Source organism: Gobio gobio (genome assembly GCF_949357685.1).
Source record: "Gobio gobio genome assembly, chromosome: 19".
Classification (NCBI taxonomy): domain Eukaryota; kingdom Metazoa; phylum Chordata; class Actinopteri; order Cypriniformes; family Gobionidae; genus Gobio; species Gobio gobio.
In genome coordinates, this window is record NC_137112.1 from 12,152,706 (window position 1) to 12,171,627 (window position 18,922).

At 36.3% G+C, this 18,922-nt stretch overlaps 1 protein-coding gene across 1 annotated transcript; it reads left to right on the forward strand.

Moving 5' to 3' along the window:
- The first annotated feature begins 1,262 nt into the window (after positions 1–1,262).
- LOC307142721 (endothelin-3) lies at positions 1,263–9,766 on the forward strand. The gene is made up of 4 exons (XM_079843785.1): positions 1,263–1,709; positions 3,483–3,717; positions 7,520–7,657; positions 8,785–9,766. The coding sequence occupies exons 1-4, from the start codon at positions 1,640–1,642 to the stop codon at positions 8,801–8,803; spliced, it is 462 nt and encodes a 153-aa protein (XP_079699911.1). The 5' UTR covers positions 1,263–1,639; the 3' UTR covers positions 8,804–9,766.
- The last annotated feature ends 9,156 nt before the right edge of the window (positions 9,767–18,922 follow it).

Genomic DNA, 18,922 nt, shown 5'->3' on the forward strand with positions numbered 1-18,922 from the left:
TTGGCGAAACATTCATGCATTTAAGGGTTAATGGCAGCAGAATAAACATGAGCTGACATGAATTAAAGAGTTGGATGATCATGTTCGCCAGCATAATTTGAGAAGGAAGAAAGAAAATCTCTGAACAAATTAGATTTAGCTTTAGTGATATAAAATTGTAGTACTATATTTTATCATTAATCTTTTTCATCATGATTTGTTGTACTGTTTGACTTTATTTTTTATTTTAAGCAAACAACTTTTTTAAAGCTTTTTTATTGAATATGATGATTTTGTTGATTATGAGACTTGTCCTACACACAGTAGACAAGAAATAAATGATCTTAAATCATCTGGAAACTTGTTGACAAGTCTTCATATAAACCTGAAGGATAGATGGCAGAATCTGATTGCTACCACATGTCAGGGATGGACAGCAAACCTTAAAGAAATAAAATGTCAGAGAAGAAATCAGGATAGATTGCCTTGTCCAGGCCTCCCAGATTGTTTATAGGTGTGTTGGAAATAATAAGCAAGACAAATAAAATAAAAAGTTAATTAATCTGGCACTGCGGTTTTGGCTTAACCGTTTCAGTTAACAATCACAATATGTCTTTTTCACATACATAGACCACGAGAGAACCTGAAAAGGAGAACAGACAACAGTAAATGCCTTACCTGATAGTACGTATTTCTAAAATTGTGTTAAGTCTTTCTAATAGTATGCAATGCTTGTGGTTTGTGTTGCAGTTCAGTATAATGACATTTTTTGACATTTCATGTATTAGTACAATGATGTGAGATGTAAAAATATGCGTTCTGCAAAATATGTAAAAAGCAGAATTTAGCTGAAGCATTAAAAGTCAGAATTCTCTCTCAGAAACATTAAAAGAGCAGCGTTAAGGCAAAGAACAAGCGCTGAGTAAAATTTACTGTCAGATATTAGATATTAATCAAATTATTTTAAATTATTTTGAAATTAAAAGTTAAATTATACACCATAACGAACATGCAGTGTGTTCTCAATATGATGAAGAATAAGTAGCCTATTATTAGTATAATATTAACAACCGGTTATTTATTTGAGTGTATTTTATTTTTAGAAAAAACACTGAGCCACCCTTATATGCCCACTTGAATAAATAGTTAATTTTACTAACTGTGTGGTCTCTTGATTAACGGTTCTGCAGATAGAGTAATTTATGTCTCGAGCGCTTGAGGTGGGGCGGGGGAGCATTACAGTCAGAACAATGTTAAAAGCAAGCACTTTCTCTATTAATATCAGACACCTACTATTAGTAATCCACCCCTGATATATCTAGGTATTATGTGATAAATCATGTGGCGGCATTAAAATAACGTGTGTGTAATTTAATGACATGCATATGACAGCTGATTGAGCTGTAGAGCTCCAGCGGGTGGTGCCTCGCGAGCTGATGATGATATAAAACCTCACAGGGGGAAAGTGAGCGCAACTAATACCAGTCTCTGCAGCAACCCGAGGATGCTTTCTGTCGCGCGCTGCACAAATGAAATTCAGTGTGTGGGAATAAAACAGCAACGAACAAAATGTTACTTTTAATTGCAGTCGGATCTCTCAGTACTTCTGGTCAATCTTGGATTTTAAACTGACTCACGGAGACTATCTGGAATAACTGGGATGGCCAAGGTGTCATCAATGCATTTGGGAATTTTGCTTTTTATTGGACTAACAGTCGCAATGGCCAACGGTGGGTTTAGATTGCTTTGCATTGTAGGCTAAGGTTATTGGACTAAAATCACTGTGTGCATATAATTACAATATATATATATATATATATATATATATATATATATATATATATATATATATATATATATATATATATATATATATATATATATATATATATATATATATATATATATATAGCCTATATATTGAGGCGTTAAATGACAATGCATGACTTCAGTGGTGCGCATTCAGTGGTGCCGACTATTTTAAAAGGAATGGGTTTTTAAAGAAATAAACACATTCTAAATTATGCAATATATATGTGAAGTAAAAGTAATTTATACAGTCTTAGACTGTCTTAGTAGTATTAACGTTATCCCTTTTAAATTCTTCAATACTGGTCCTAACTTTTTGAAGTGAGTTAGGCTACATAAAAAGGTTGTTTGGTGTAATCTGAATCTGAAAAGTAAGAGTAATTACCTCTTATTAAGACACGGGGTACGTTTATGCAACTAGCCCCTGCTTCTGAGAACACAACAGGTGAAAATCTTACCTAAAAGTTTAAAACTTTTGTTTATTTTTTTAATTTTTTCAACCCTTCTTTATTGGGTTGTGACCCGCTGCTTCACAACATATTTCACACTTTGAGGAACCTAAATTATAAGCCTGTTTTTGACTTGAATACATTCTTACCACATTAAACACAGATGACGGACTATCTTTAGCACATTCTTTTTAAGGTGAAAGTAGCCTTTCATGATAATGCTTTCAGATCATGTACACACAGCGAAGCGAGTCAATATTATAAACACTACAGATCATTCATTAGACACTTCATCAACAAAAATGGAGAACACAGTATCCAAATAGTAAGCACAACATTCAGTAGTAAGGTGAATAAATTGTAAACTGTATGCACTGCAAGTATAGTATTATAGTGAATATTGTATAGTAGGCCTATTGAATGTCTCTATTTTCAGCTCTTGCATATTGTAAAAATACAGTAACCAACTACAAAAGCAAAAAAGGTAAAAGAAAACTAAATGAAAAGCATGTACACTCAAAAGAGTACAACTGCAAAATCAAGGTCAGTGAGAGATTGATTCTGCCTCAGCATTGCGTTTTCATGCTGGTTCGACCTGAGGACTTTGTCCACATCGCAAGCAATATCGTCTCTTGCCAAACAAAGGGAAAACCCTCAGGTGTGCTGGATCCAGCCTTGACAAAACTTTCCACATCTTGCTCTTTCTCGGCCTCATCCTCTTCCTCCTCGACCACCACCTCTTACACATACTCTTCCTCCTCTCCCTCTTACTATATTATTTACATCCATTAGTATCAACATTCAGTGCAATAAATTGAGCCAATTTTGGCCCTCTGAACTGACTTGTATGTACAGTTGGTTTGGTCACATCATTAGAAATAAATGTGAACAATTTTGAGTCGTTGTGTGTAAACGATGACAACTGTGTTGTAGCATTTTGAAACACGAAGTGCAAAATGTGTTATAGTGAGGGAGAATGTGTTTAGAGTTTTGCAAAAAAGAGTGCATAAGACTTGCAAATGGTGTCTAACTACCTGAACTTGTTTAATGTTTTACAGAATGAGGGATTTATTCAACAAATGTATTCAAAAGAGAATGGGGTTAAGTGTTTTATCAATTCAGAAAAACTGTACAAAAAATAAATAAAAATAAAAAAAGACCTGACCTGTTAGGGCTGCTGCAACATGAGATCATTTAAATGAAAAAAACATGCCATTGTTCTAATTAATGCATTTTCATATTCAGGCTTTTCCTCGTTTCGTCAAGATGTGCTTGTGAAAAACACAGCGAAGGATTTCATTAAAGTATCAAGTGTGACTCCTAAGCAGCTCAGTGATTCTGCTAATAAACCTGGAGCGTCTTATTCCTGCCAGCTCCTAAAACCACAGAGGAGAGCCAAGAGATGCACATGTTACTCCTACAAAGACAAGGAGTGTGTTTACTACTGTCACCTGGACATCATCTGGATCAACACACCGGAGTAAGTTTATTTTACTGTTCCTCTGGTTTTAAAGACATGATGGATTTATAATGGCCGACTTTGATTTAAACTATCTTTAAGAGGCATTTATTGGTTAATGCATAAATAGTAGTGTGTAAATGTGACAATATATTTAAGAATTGTGCTACTTGATCACCATGTGAACATGAAGAAACATGAAATAAAATGTTCTGTTCTTAATAATCTACTGTACATATGTCATGCACTTTGAAATAAACAAACCACTAACTACTGTGACATTTAATAAGAAGTTCATAAAATTATTCAAATTTGGGGTAACACTTTAATTTAAGGTGACATAGTTACATGTTAGGCTACTACATGTCCTATAGTAATAAATGATGCATAATTACAAGTCTACAGTAAACAACTCTATAGTGAGTACATGTAGTTATTAATATTAGGGTACAACAGAGCTGAAGGCACAACTTAAGAACATTTGCTTTTCATTACTCCCATAGTATAGGATTGCAGGAAAAATATTTTTACATTTAAATAATAAAAGTGGTTTATTTAGTTTAAAAATCGTGTAAATGTATGGGGTGGCGAGGGGACTTTTACCCCACAGACACACAGGGCAAAAGACACACAGTATTGATACACAGTTTAAGTTTTATAGATATACAGAAACAGATATGCATAGTTAATACTTGTTCAAAACAATCAATTTAACAAAGTTTGCACTATTTTCTGTTTATTTTGAAAAAATTTTGTTCAATAAATATGCTGTCATTAAAATATGTTAATATATATATAAATAAAGTAATTTCAAAAAGTAAAGATTCTGAAAGCATTGAAGGAGATTTCATAATAATTTTATATCATTTTATATAAGTATCAATAAATTATATTTTATTATATGATATGATTGGTTTCATATTTTTAAATATGATGGTTTCATTATAAATATGGTGATTATCTTTAAAGTGGACACCCAACTTAATATTTTTAATCCCTGACAGCAGGGGCGCCTTTTAGCCCAAATAGCCTACCATACTTTTACATATTCTTCGTTTATTGAAAAACTGTAGCTTTACTTACCTTGAACAAAACTTTGAACATTGATCAACTTTGCGCTGCTGCCCGCGATCGCATCAGGCATCAGACACATTTCCACGGGCATCTTAAAAAACTGATGTTTGGAAAGTTTTTGTGCCATCTAGTGGTTTAGAGGAAAATAAAAGCCTTTAGCCCTGTTGTACCCTATTATGTAACTATGTCGCCTTAAAACATGTGTAACCAAATTTGATTGCTAAAATTAAAAATATGAATGTGAAAAATGTGTTGCTGCATTATATTTTTTACTGTAAGTGAATATGATTGCTGTCTTAGAAGAAAAAGTGAACTGTTACATTTGGCAGTCTACAGAAACTCAAGAGACACAGACAAGCGCTCTCCTTTCTGTCAAAACTGAGTTATTTCTGGCCTGCCCCTTCCTTATCAGAGATAAGACTGCAAACTTCTTGTGTAGTTTAAACAATTCACATGCATCATTCTTATTGAAAATGTTCAATTAATTGTACATGATAATGATTAACTTATCCTTAGTGGAGTAACTTATCTTTATTAAGAGAGCCGGAGTAGTTTCGGAAATGTTTCAGCTTCTGCTACGAGCTCCGTCTTAGCAAATTAGCAAAACTATACGTCACCAACTAAAGTTGCCATTTAAATTTGTGAAATATACTAACTTGTTAAGAGAATTCATCATAATTCATGTTCATAAAGAAAACCTTCAGAACATCATGAAATGTAGGTCTGCATAGTTTACAATAATTATTTTCTTTGAGAGTAATTCATTTTCTCAGCCACTTGTCTAGGCACTTGTCTAGCATATAATACTGGCTAAATAGAATAGACGGGGATCAAAGACATGCTTTCATGACAGGATGTTTGCAGAAGTAACTCTTAGCAGATGACGAGGCCTTTAGCTCCCTGACTACAGCTGTTCAGATTTACTGAGCCTTGGAGTCTGCTTCATTAGTTTGCATACTGTAAGAGTCATTTACTGAGGTGTTACCAAAAAAAACACAAAGTCTAATGAACTGAAAGGTGGCCTGTGATGAGTTGAAGTGAGATATGGCATGTTATCAATGAGCTGAACTCCTTAAACTAAGCCTGCTGTGTATGATCAGTCTTAGGGTCGACACTTTTGACCTGAAGTGTATTTTTAATTAAATGTATAGGTTGTCTGTTCTTACTGTGAAATATTACATTTACATGTTAGATATTACTATTTTCTAACCAAACTAAGTTTGGTTTGCCAGTGAACATCTGCACATGCTAAACTCTGCTGAAAGCTCAAAAGTTATGTGCATCCTTGTCACTCTTAGGAAAAAATGTTCATTGGGGTTAGGTTCTTGACTTAATTTTAAAGAACTCTTTTTGCAAAGTTCTATATGAGGAGAAACATCGAACATGATTGCATACTTTAATTTTTAACAGGTTATTTCCACTTTTTTCTAGTGAAGTTATGTTAACATGCTGTTTAATAAATACAATTTAATAAAAATAAAATAAATAAATAAAACTGAACTAATTAATTAAAATGTTATCCCATGATGGGAACCCCTGAAAGGGTTAGTTCACCCAAAAATGAAAATTCTGTCATTAATTACTTACCCTCATGTCGTTCGACACCCGTAAGACCTCCGTTGATCTTCGGAACACAAATGAAGATATTTTAGTTGAAATCCGATGGCTCTGAAAGGCCTCCATTGGCACAATGCACGGTTCACTCTCAAGACCCTTAAAAGGTACTAAAGACGTCGTTACAAAGTCCATCTCACTACAGTGGTTCTAAAATAACTTTATGAATCGGCGAGAATAGTTTTTGTGCGCAAAAAAACCCTAAATAACGACTTATATAGTGATGACGATTTCAAAACACGGCCTCATGAAGCTTCGAAGCGTTATGAATCAGTGAATCGAATGAGCAGTTTGGATCTCCAAATTTCAGCAGTTTGGCGGTTTGACACGCGATCCGAATCATGATTCGACTCACTGATTCATAACGCTTCGAAGCTTCATGAGGCCGTGTTTTGAAATCGTCATCACTATATAAGTCGTTATTTAGGTTTTTTTTGCGCACAAAAACTATTCTCGCCGATTCATAAAGTTATTTTAGAACCACTGTAGTGAGATGGACTTTCTCGAACGACATGAGGGTAAGTAATTAATGACAGAATTTTCATTTTTGGGTGAACTAACCCTTTAAGAGTTCTATATATCAAGCACCTGACAGAAGTCTAAGGTTCTATTGAAATATTCTATGTAGAACGCTAACGTTTTTGACCATTTATGCCAAAAATTTTCTTTATAAGTTTAAAATTATTGCATACTATAATATAAGCAGCTGAACGAACTCTTTAAGGTTCTTGAATCTTTGTTTATTAAACATTAAGGGTCATTAAATAATGCTGACAGCTTCATAACAATCATAATCTGGGATGGTGCTGACAATTTTCTGACCTCCACATTATGCATGGTTCAGTGTCACATTTCAGACCTCTTGGCAGATTGTGTATGTAACCTGTTCCATGAGTGCGAAAGAAAGATCAAACTAGGGCAGTGAAACTCAGAGAAGACTCTGAGCACGCATTAAATCCTTATGGTTTAAACTACCAGCCTCTGACATTTTAAGGTGGATGAAGACGTGATATACAGTATAATTTTGTGGGGGGATTTGAGCTTCTCGTTAAAAAAAGTTCTCACTTTAAGCAGAGCTGCGATTGTGTTTTCCGTAACTCAAGGTCATAACCCTTTCCCCTTTGTGCATTGGCAGGCGCACTGTCCCATATGGCATGTCAAGTTATAGAGGCTCCCAGCGGGTACGGCGTTCTGCCGAGGGCAGCATAGGAGGTCAGCGCTGCGCGTGTGCTTTACACAGTGACATGGAGTGTACCGCTTTCTGCAGTCGGAGGTAACAATAAACCCCCAAACCATTAAAATAACAGCAGGCTCATTGGAAAAAACTGTCTCTACCTACATTTTTTGGAAACTAATGAAGATTCTGTATGATTAATAGATACATGAATTGCCATTCATTAAATGTGTCATCATGTATTCATTCCTTAATAACAAATTATATTAACTAATAGTGTAAATTAATGTGTTAATTTCCACAATGGGTTGAAGCCATGCATTTCAACTTCCAGCTGTCTACTTTAATTAATCATTAGCTAATGATTTGCAAAGGTATCATTATGTTGTGACTTTATTTGTTGAGGCACATGACTGTTAACTAATTCAAAATTAATTCAGAACCCATAACCTCAAAGACATATTACTTAACAATTAGTTTACAGTCATGGGCAAATCATTAGCTACTGATTAATTAAAGTAGACAACTGGAAGTTGAAATGCATGGCTTTGACTCATTGTGGTAATTAACACATTAATTTACATTATTAGTTAATGTAATATGTTATTAGGGAAGTAATACATGATGACACATTTAATTGATAGCAATTCATTTATTACTTAATCTATTAATCATATAGAATGTTCATTAGTTGCTTATGCAGTAATCATTAATAAATGGTTTAGTTCTTCATTAGTCATACATTAACTCATGATTATCTGTGCATTAGTAAAGTATGGATTAATGCATATTAGTGCACCCGTATTGTAAAGTGTTACCGATTTTTTTCTCATTTCATTTTTTGAGGAGGCATTGCCTCCCTTTCCTCCTCGGAGGAAACGCCTCTGGTGGTACGTTATTTTCCAAACTGCCGCGAAACTGTACAACAACCAACATAATAAAACATTGTCAGATTCAGATTCATCTGTTTCAGATAAAACTAAATGCGCTTTTTAGTGCCACTCACTGGACATTTCACATTTTTCCAATAAGCCTGGGTTGTGTGGGATACATATGAGTATCTGAATGAGATGTGTGGATTATTATAGAGTGTGTAGTAATACAGTAAACTTATTTAAGTCTTTATATAAATGTAACTGTTTTCATTAATAGATATGGAAGTCATTTACACCAGCTTTTGCTATCTCATCAATACTTTGTTTTCTTTTTTCGTTGTTCTCCTTCAGTAGGGGCAGGTCAACATGATCGTCCATTGGAGCACAGCTAAACTGATATGCACTCATCTGTTGGACTGCCTCTTCATTCTTCTGCCTCAACACCTGGAGAATCACCTCAGAGAAAAGAATCATTTCTGTCCAAAAGGAAGGCCATCGAAATGCCATTATGGAGAGGGAGAATTAAAGAGCAGAGAGAAGGACTTACGCTGTGGTCATGAAAGCATTACATAACAGCACCTGAGCTAAAGAAGAAGCAATGCATGGACTGCCACTCTCAACGTGACCATGTGTGTCTTATACATTTAGGTGAAATGTCTAAATGTCACTTGCCACTATGACCTGACTGCCAAATCAGACATGCATGGTGGGGTTGAATAAGCATTTTAACACAAGACTTTGAAAAATATTTATATCTTTTATTTTATATCATTTATATCTTGAACAATATATTTTTTACAAATGTACTGTAGAGCAAACTCTACATTGCAACATTGGCAAAAACAATATGTTCGTATTTCATGTGGACTTTCATCATGATGCAAGTATTAAGTTTCCTTGTGAGTATAGATAATTAACAAAAAGACAAAAGGAAAACTCTTGGCTCTCTCCAAGCATGTACTTTATGACTAATGCCCATTTTAAATGCCACAATAATACACAACATATGAACAACTGTCTGTGATACAGAGTATATGCAATACATTATATATTTATTACACTAACCAAACATTTTTACAATACATTCTCCAAATCGAAAAAAAAATATGGAAATATTATATTATATTTCAAACCATCCTTTATTTATTCAAAGTTTTATAGTTTTTATTTAGATTTTTTAGTTATTTGGGTCACAAAAAAACTCATGCCAGAGATGAAACTGATGAAATTCATTAACTGAAATAGATTGTGCCTGTTCTCACTTTTCAAGGCCGACATATAGGTCAAATGTGCTCTCTGTTTATTATTAAATTAAAATCTTTGCTGTTGTTATATCCATGAGTTGTGTTATTGTTTGTTCATATGGAGCTCAACTGTGAGCAACAATCATTAAACCGAAGTATGTTGAGATTATTCTGCTGAGCTAATTTGAAACTTGTGGCTCAAATGTAAAATTAATGCCGTCTGGCCTCAGGCTAGAATACGGTCTCTCATTACTTCGCAAAGGTACGTCTTATCCTTTCACACAGGGGGCCTGGCAAGAATTGTTTGCTGTCTTGGAATGTGCCCTCAATACACCCTCCTAACCGAGAAATAACAGGTCATTTCCCATGGTTTCATGATGGGACATAATGCGTAAAAAAACAGGCCTTTCACAGTTCTCATCTAGGAACATTGGGTCTCATTCACTAAGCATGCGTACGAACAATTTTAAAGACCCCCAGTGGTGAAAATCACGTTTTTAATGTTGTTTATATGTTTATATGCTTTCCGACAAACCATGTAAAGATTCATAATCAACATCATTCCTGAGTATGTTCTCCTTAACTGTCCAGTGAACCAAAGACAGTCTTAAAACGTGGTTTTAAATCGTTGGTGTTTCTGACGTCACAAACTACCTTGTAACCAATCACGTCAACGTGCGGGCAGGCTTTAGCATATCATTAACAATGCTGCAAAGCAGGGGAGTCTCAACAGAAGCCATACCGGTATATTTTTTGTTGATAAAAACGTGTACATTTAGCAATATAGTGGGTGAATATTATGATGTTACGATGAATTATATGCCCCTCTCCACTGATGTTCTATGATGTTCAAATTGTTTGTAAGGATGCTGATTGTTTGAAGCTGTCAGCTGTTTGACTCTGAGACGACGAGCGGGAAAAATGTGTGTGTAACATTAGTAACACATTGTTAGCTGTTTAATAATGTAGTTAAGCAAAAGGCTAATCATATTAATTACTGTTATGTGTCTGACGTTGTAGAGAGTGAAATCATTGTGCAACGTTTACTAAAGTAATTTGAGTTAAAGTTGAGCGCGTGGGTCTCTGAGCTGGTGTGGGTGAGGGGAGACGGGGTTAATTTGCATATTCATGGCTCCGCATATACTAAATTAAGCGAGGGTGTAGAGTAACATTCAAACTATTTTAAGGCAGGAAGAAATTTTTTAACACTTAATTTTGCCAAAATGTCACATTTTTGACTACAGGGGGAGTTTAAGAACAAATCACGATTCACCAAAAATGTTATAATAAAATTTGATTTAAATTCAAAATTTACGAAAAAATATTGGAACAACTGAAACCACATGTACGCAAAAAGCACTTACTCTGTACGGCCTTATAATCGTGTTATGTTTCATCCTAACACGATCATAATTATATTGAAGTATGTTGCATTATTTGTATTATGTAATCCATATATAAAATTCTATTAATATAATGGAGATTATGGAGATGGTTTGGGAGTGTTTTATGCAAATGACTAACCTCATGCACGCACCCGCTCATTTAGAATGCTCCAAATTCACTAAAATCAGAACGAGGTTAAGAACAAATTCATGTGCGGACGAACGTGTTGTGAATTAGGCAGAGATTTTTCATGAGAAGATCTCCTGTGCGTACAAATACGAAATAATCCACAAAATTATTAGTGAACGAGACCCATTTTGTTCAAAGATAATAGTCTTTGTGATTACTTTTACTTGTGATTATACATTACTTAAACTCTTTAATATTGTGAACATCAAGCTGATTGAGAATTAAATGCATTTCATTCATTTCAACATTTCACAGCATATCTGTGTAAAAGCACTTTTACATAAATCTACACTATATTCCCAAAAGTATTGTGACACCCCTAGATCATTGAATTCAGGTGTTCCAATCACTTCCATGGCCACAGGTGTATAAAATCAAGCACCTAGGCATGCAGACGCTCCTACAAACATTTGTGAAAGAATGGGTCGCTCTCAGTAGCTCAGTGAATTCAAGCATGGTACCGTGATAGGTTGCCACCTGTGCAATAAGTCCATTCGTGAAATGTCCTCATGCTGCTGCATCCAAGCCTTACAATACCAAGAGCAATGCAAAGCACTGGATGCAGTGGTGTAAAGCATGCCAGTATGTTCTCTGGAGTGACCAATCACGCTTCTCTGTCTGGCAATCAGATGGACGAGTCTGGGTTTGGCGGTTGCCAGGAAAACGGTACTCGCCTGACTGCATTGTGCCTAGTGTAAAGTTTGGTGGAGGGGGGATTATGGAGTGGGGTTGTTTTTCAGCGGTTGGGCTTGCCCCCTTAGTTCCAGTGACAGGAACTCTTAATGCTTCAGCATACCAAGACATTTTGGACAATTTCATGCTCCCAACTTTGTGGGAACAGTTTGTGGATGGCCCCTTCCTGTTCCAACATGACTGCATACCAGTGCACAAAGCAAGGTCCATAAAGACATGGATGAGCTAATTTGGTGTGGAGGAACTTGACTGGCCTGCACAGAGTCCTGATCTCAACCCGATAGAACACCTTTGGGATGAATTAGAGCGGAGACTGCGAGCCAGGCCTTCTCGTCCAACATCAGTGCCTGACCTCACAAATGCGCTTCTAGAAGAATGGTCAAAAAATCCCATTAACACACTCCTAAACCTTGTGGAAAGCCTTCTAAAAATAGTTGAAGCTGTTATAGCTGCAACTCCATATTGATTAAGAATGGGATGTCATTTAAGTTCATGTGCATGTAAAGGCAGGTGTCTCAAAACTTTTGGCAATATAGTGTATCTACAGCAATGGCAGTATAACTTCCTTTTACCTGAAACATATGGGTTTAGTGAATGAAAAGGCTTCAATTATCTTAAATATATATTAGTTAACTGTAAAATAAGATGAATGGGCATTTGGATTTTATAGAGAAACATTTCAGTGTTCTACACACAACCTTTGGAAGTATCGCATTCCTAATACTATGTAGGCCTAATTGATGCAATAATGGTGATTTCATGAAAATTTATTTTTGTTGGCTGCATGCTGATTTCAGGCCTGTCCTCAAACATTTCTTACACTCAGCTGACAAGAGACAACCATGGGTGAGGTTAATCCACATAAATCTACCACCAAAAACAAACTCCTATAACACGTGTTGAGCTACATGTAAATTTAGCATGTCTTTAGCCGTGGCTGTCAAGTCTGTTCGTATGAGCAGAGAGAAGCCTGACTGCAGAAATTCTCCCCGGGACACTCATATTTTTCCTGGAGCATTCAGTCACTTTTTTGCAACAGGTAATTTTAATTTGATGTGTCCCTTCAGGATGACTCACTGCATTTTAAGGCTGACTTTGGCTCATTGGCACATTTTATCAGCAGAGCATGACAAAGCTACAGCTGATAATAGTTTAAACAGAGCACATTCTCATCTGATCTGAGAGAACAAGCAATTAATTTCTTACAGAACTTGTCAATCTCACTTTACTTGTCTGTAACTGATAAAAGACAAAATGTTTTAATAAAAATGTAACATGTTGGCAGTCCTGTCACAAATTGATGTTTTTATGGAGTTCTGTCTACATTGTTCCATTCCAGCTAAAAAGTCATGTGACATAATCTTTCTGATTTATCAAAAGTGAAAAAAAAAAATCACAAAATGTTACATCCAGAAAACATTCCACCTTTGTCAAATTCTTGATTTCATGCTGAAAGATTCATATCAGGTGTTGCTGGTGTGAATCACATATGATCTGGAATCTTCAACCACATCATGAATTAATGTATGACTAATGAAGAACTAAACCATTTATTAATGATTACTGCATAAGCAGTAACCACCTTTTCTTCCTCTGTATTTTTGTCTTGTTTTCCATTATAAAAATCTAAAAATTCTTATATCAAGATACATTTACTTGAGAAGCAAAATTGCATAAGAAATTAAGTTTTGTTGTCTGAAAAAAAAGAAAAAAAGATTTATGCTTAAAATAAGAACAAATATCTGCCAGGGGGTCAGAAAAATAAAGGGAAAACAAGATTATTTTTCTGACTCCGCTGACCGATTTGTTCTTGTTTTAAGCATAAACTCACTTAATTTTGAACATTTTATTTTTCATATATTTAATCATTTTGCTTCTCAAGTACATCTTGATCTAAGAATATTTAGATATTCGGGTTACAGTTTATTTTAAGGTGTCCTTGTTACAGGTTAATTATATATTTAAGTACTGAGTAATATTAACTACATGTACTTCCTAATATAAAATATTTTCATGATTTGTTATCACAGCTTTTTATCTTTTGTCAATCAACTTAATCAATTATTTGATTCAGATAACATAATATGTTGTGTTTCTATTTGTTAAACCAATCTCCTTCATTGAATTAACTCAAATTTCAATGGACTCAAGATTTTAAGAAAACCAGGTAGCTTACTTTTTAAGTTAAATCAATAATATTTTTTAGTGTAGGGTTCAGGTTTGCTTGCATGTAATTATGCATAATTTACTGTTATCACTATAGCACATACATGTAACATTGTAACAGACACTGGAAAACAAGACAAATAAAATGTGTAACTTTTTTTAAACTAAAAAAAAAACTAGTAACTTTGCAACTACATGTCAACTAACTTTCATTAGAATATTATTAGACTGTTAGGTTAGGGTTTGGGTTAGTAGAGTAAGTTGTCATGTAGTTGCAAAGTTACTTGTAATCAGTAGAATGTCTGTTGAGGAGCATCAAAATAAAGTGTTAGTAGATATTAAGCAGAAAGTCTACTTATACTCTAATGACCGCTAGCTGAATTTCAAACTGACTTATAGTCAGTAGAATGTCTTGAGTAGACTATTGAAATAAAGTGTTACCATAATGTTTTGCAGTGCACATTAAAAATGAATAACATCACTGCCTTTTTGATAAATCAGTTCATACACCATCCATCAGTTAGAGTGGAGAACATCAGCCAAATTCACAGTCCACATTAGTCACAGAGGGGAGAATCTCACATAACGTTAATGCAAATATGGATTAATTTGTGCCAAGTGGGACCTGGACCATGAGAACATGAGAAAAACAACTCATTTTGAGCTCCATCTGTTCTTTCAACCATATTATTAACTAATGAGAACTCCTGTCCCCTCATGTGCCTACAACAGGTCAAATAAGGTTCAAGTCATGATGACATTCATTCACCAAACCCTTTTGTCCCTTTTTTGCTTCTCTTGCTTGTTTTCCTCTTGTTCTTCTTCTTTTTTATCGTTATTTCCACTGATAAATCTTAAGAAGAATCCCAGGTATTTTGATATTTTGTATTATTATTTATTAAAATAAAAAGTACACCAAGAAATGCTCTCATTACTAATCTTTTCGCATCCGATCAGCTGTTACCAGCACGTGTGTGAGTTAAGAAGCTTCCAGCTTTCATGACATTCTTGCGCAAGTTTCATCTGAAACACACGGGAGATAGTCAACAGTTTAAATTTTTTTTAAATATTGTTATTTTTCTTACAAACACTTATCGTTTCACTTCAGAAGACACAGATTCATCCATTGGGATCGTATGGATTACTGTAGTTATTGCTGTATGTGCTGTTTGATGTTTTGATGTCAAGGACGAAAAAGTAGAGGAATAAGACGAGGATAAAGCCAAGCAAGAGAAACGAATAAGAAACGTTGTAAATCTGTTTTAAAAAACTTGTTTTTTTAAATAAAGGTTTCCGAGTGATATTAGATCGTGTACATTTTTTATTGTACTTACCCTGTAACATGAAACAAGAGGGGAACAAGAACCACTTTTATTTACAGCCCGTAGATTCATACTTACCCTGTAACTACATGGATAATTACCCCTTAATTAAAAAATACTTACAGTATAAATAATGTGTTACTTTTCCTGATAGTAACCCCTTTATTTCCTCAATATTACATAATATTCCCTTATACCTACACATACTTACTTTATAGTTACACTATAATTACCGAAAATTATGATGTAAATTCTCTTTACTTACGCAGTACTTTCCGGGCCGTAATCTAAAGCGTTACCAAAAATTGTCCTCGAAAGGTATTATTGAACTAATAAGACTTGTTTTCAGAGAATACATTTTTGAATTAAGTTTGATTTTCTTACCCCTAATTTCTTACCCCTAATGCTTAAAAGCACAATATGTAATATTTGTGTAATAAAATATCCAAAAACCACTTGCACAGCGTGAAATACATGGATCAGGCATATGTGAATAACACTGATTATCTCTTCATCACGGCACCTGTTCAGAGCATCTCCAAAACTGCAGCTCTTGTGGGCCGTTCCCTATCTGTAGTGGTCAGTATCTATCAAAAGTGGTGCAAGGAAGGAACAGTGGTGAACCGGCAACAGGGTCATGGGCGGCCAAGGCTCACTGATGACACGTGGGGAGCGAAGGCTGGCCTGTGTGGTCCGATCAAACAGACAAGGTATGGTAGCTCAAATTGCTCAAGAAGTTAATGCTGGTTCTGAAAGAAAGGTGTCAGAATACACAGTGCATCGCAGTTTGTTGCATGTGGGGTTGCATAACTGCAGACCAGTCAGGGAGCCCATGCTGACCCCTGTCCACCGCCGAAAGCCCCAACAGTGGGCACGTGGCCATCAAAACTGGACCACGGAGCAATGGAAGTAGATGGCCAGGTCTGATGAATCACGTTTTCTTTTCCATCACGTGGATGTCCCAGTGCATGTGTGTCATTTACCAGGGGAACACAGGCAAACAGGATGCACTATGGGAAGAGGGCAAGCCGGCGGAGGCAGTGTGATGCTTTGGGCAATGTTCTGCTGGGAAACCTTGGGTCTTTGACACGTACCACCTACTTAAGAATTGTTGCAGACCCCTTTCATGGAAACGGCATTTCCTGGTGGCTGTGGCCTCTTTCAGCAGGATAACTCGTTCTGCCACAAAGCAAAAATGGTTCAGGAATGGTTTGAGGAGCACAACAACAAGTTTGAGGAGATGACTTGGCCTCCAAATTCCTCAGATCTCAATCCCATCAAGCATTGTCACTTTTGCCTATCAATGACGTAATATCCGCGCTATCCAAGGTTTCTGCTTGTAGAAACAATGGCAACACAAGTGGACAAATGCAGAAGTGGACGTTATACAGCATCACCATGGATCACGATTATTCATTGGTGAGTATAGAAAATAAAAAAAAATAAAAAACCTTAAACGTAGATCAACTGAGGCAAGCAGGCTTTGGGACAAACAGAGAAATAATTATGTATAATGTACAATGTTCATAATTGTACATAATTATGTGTGGGTTATGCTGATGAAATTACACATACAGTTATATTATATCAAGTCTATGGCAGTGAAATTAAATACAGTATGTCTTGCACAAAATTATTACTTGCAAATACTGTGGGTTCGTTCAAATGTACTTTTAGTACAATTGCACGTAAAACTGCGCAGCATTAACCCACCAAATCATTTGACAAATGATCACATATCAGTAACTGTTAAGGTGGTGTGGTCCAGTAGGCAAGAGAAGATCCAGGGCTTCCAAAAGACTCAGGAGCCTTGGGCGGATCAGGAGCCTTGGGTGAATCCAGAGTCCCACCCACATGTTCCCCACCCAAAGGCTTATAGGAGGCCTGGAGTGGAATCCAGGAGACTTGGAGCGGGCACTGCAGGTTCGCTCCAAAAGTCCATAAGCCAGCGCTCTTGTGGCTCTGGCGAGGGCTCGGCCATCTCGCCCGGAATCGAGGGCTTAGCGGTGGCCCTCTTCCTCGGCCATTTGGTTTTGGGGCTGGCAGGACCACACGGTAAGGGAGAGATAGGTGGAGGAAACTGGCTGTGGATGAACTGACCAGGCTGCGTGTTTCTCTGAGGGGACTGGACGAGGAAGACACGTATTCTCATGTACCTCAACGATCTCTAAATCAGAACAATTTAGGCACAAAATCAGATTGATTGTCTCGACTAGGGAAAAGGAACAGGCAGGTTCCATGAAACAAATAGTGTCCTCGTCCAGGCCCATCAGAAAAAACGCGTTAAGCGGTCCATCTGGCCAGTTCACCAAACTAGAAAGCTCAGTGAATTCCTCCACATACCTCTCCAGCGGGTGACCGCCCTGCCGAAGCCCACACAGGCGATCCACCGCCGTTGCATCACTCTCAGGGGCCACGGGAGAGAGTGGGAAGAGAAAAATCCCCATCTTGTTCTTAGAAGTCCTGGCAGTTTGGTCCATTGTTCTATTACGGTGGTGTGGTGCAGTAGGCAAGAGAATATCCAGGGCTTCCAGAAGACAGGTTTATTTGACAAACTGAGAACCGAACACAACACACACATTAGCATAACAATTAACAATGGACAAGGAGTGCAGGGAGTGAGTTCAATATAAAAGAGTGCTAGATGACGAGGACCAGGTTCAGGGAATCCGGGGAGAGTGGGAGAGATGATGAGGAAGTGAGTTCAAGTGTGAGACAGAGAGGATCTTTGGAGATGGAGTCCGGGACAGGCGTGGATTGTAACAGTAACAGGCTAATATAGCATTACATTTCACGTTCCTTGCAGCTAATTCATTACGATGACATAAAATAGTGTGATCAAACGTACAGGTAATATAAAAACTAATGAATTACATCATCAGTGAACATGATTTGTGAATTCCATACAAGTCTGGATGGTGAAAATGATATCTCCCATTGTTTCACTCTCCTTCATAGCATCATCAAAATTCGCTTTTGTAATTGTTTTGAAAATGCACCCTCTGGCCGCAAAAAAATTACATATTGTGCCTTTAATAGAAGAATAATAGTTGTCACTATTGACTAAAATTAAACATTCTGTGCATAGATATTGGGCTGAAATTTGCATAAAACTGAACATTTCTCAGATTCCAGCAGAGCACTGCATGCTTTTGGTCAAAATAGTGGTTTTAAACTCAGAATGTTATTAAGTAAATAAGTGCCTGTCTTGTTTTGCAGCACACTGCTGTGAGGACAGAGGTAAGACTACTTATTGGTGGGTTTGGTCTCAAGCCAAATTGTATTGAAAGTCATACATAACGCATTGGTTTCCCTTCTGATTTGGAAATACCTGGGATTCAGTATGTCAAACTGTGGGATACAGCAATCTATCAGACGTTCTGTAAGAAAAGTCAAGTAAACTATTGCCCTCATGAGGATTTATCTGCCAAGAATTTCTTTCATCCGGCTAACAAGTGGAGATGGAGAATGAAGAAGTGATCTAATAGA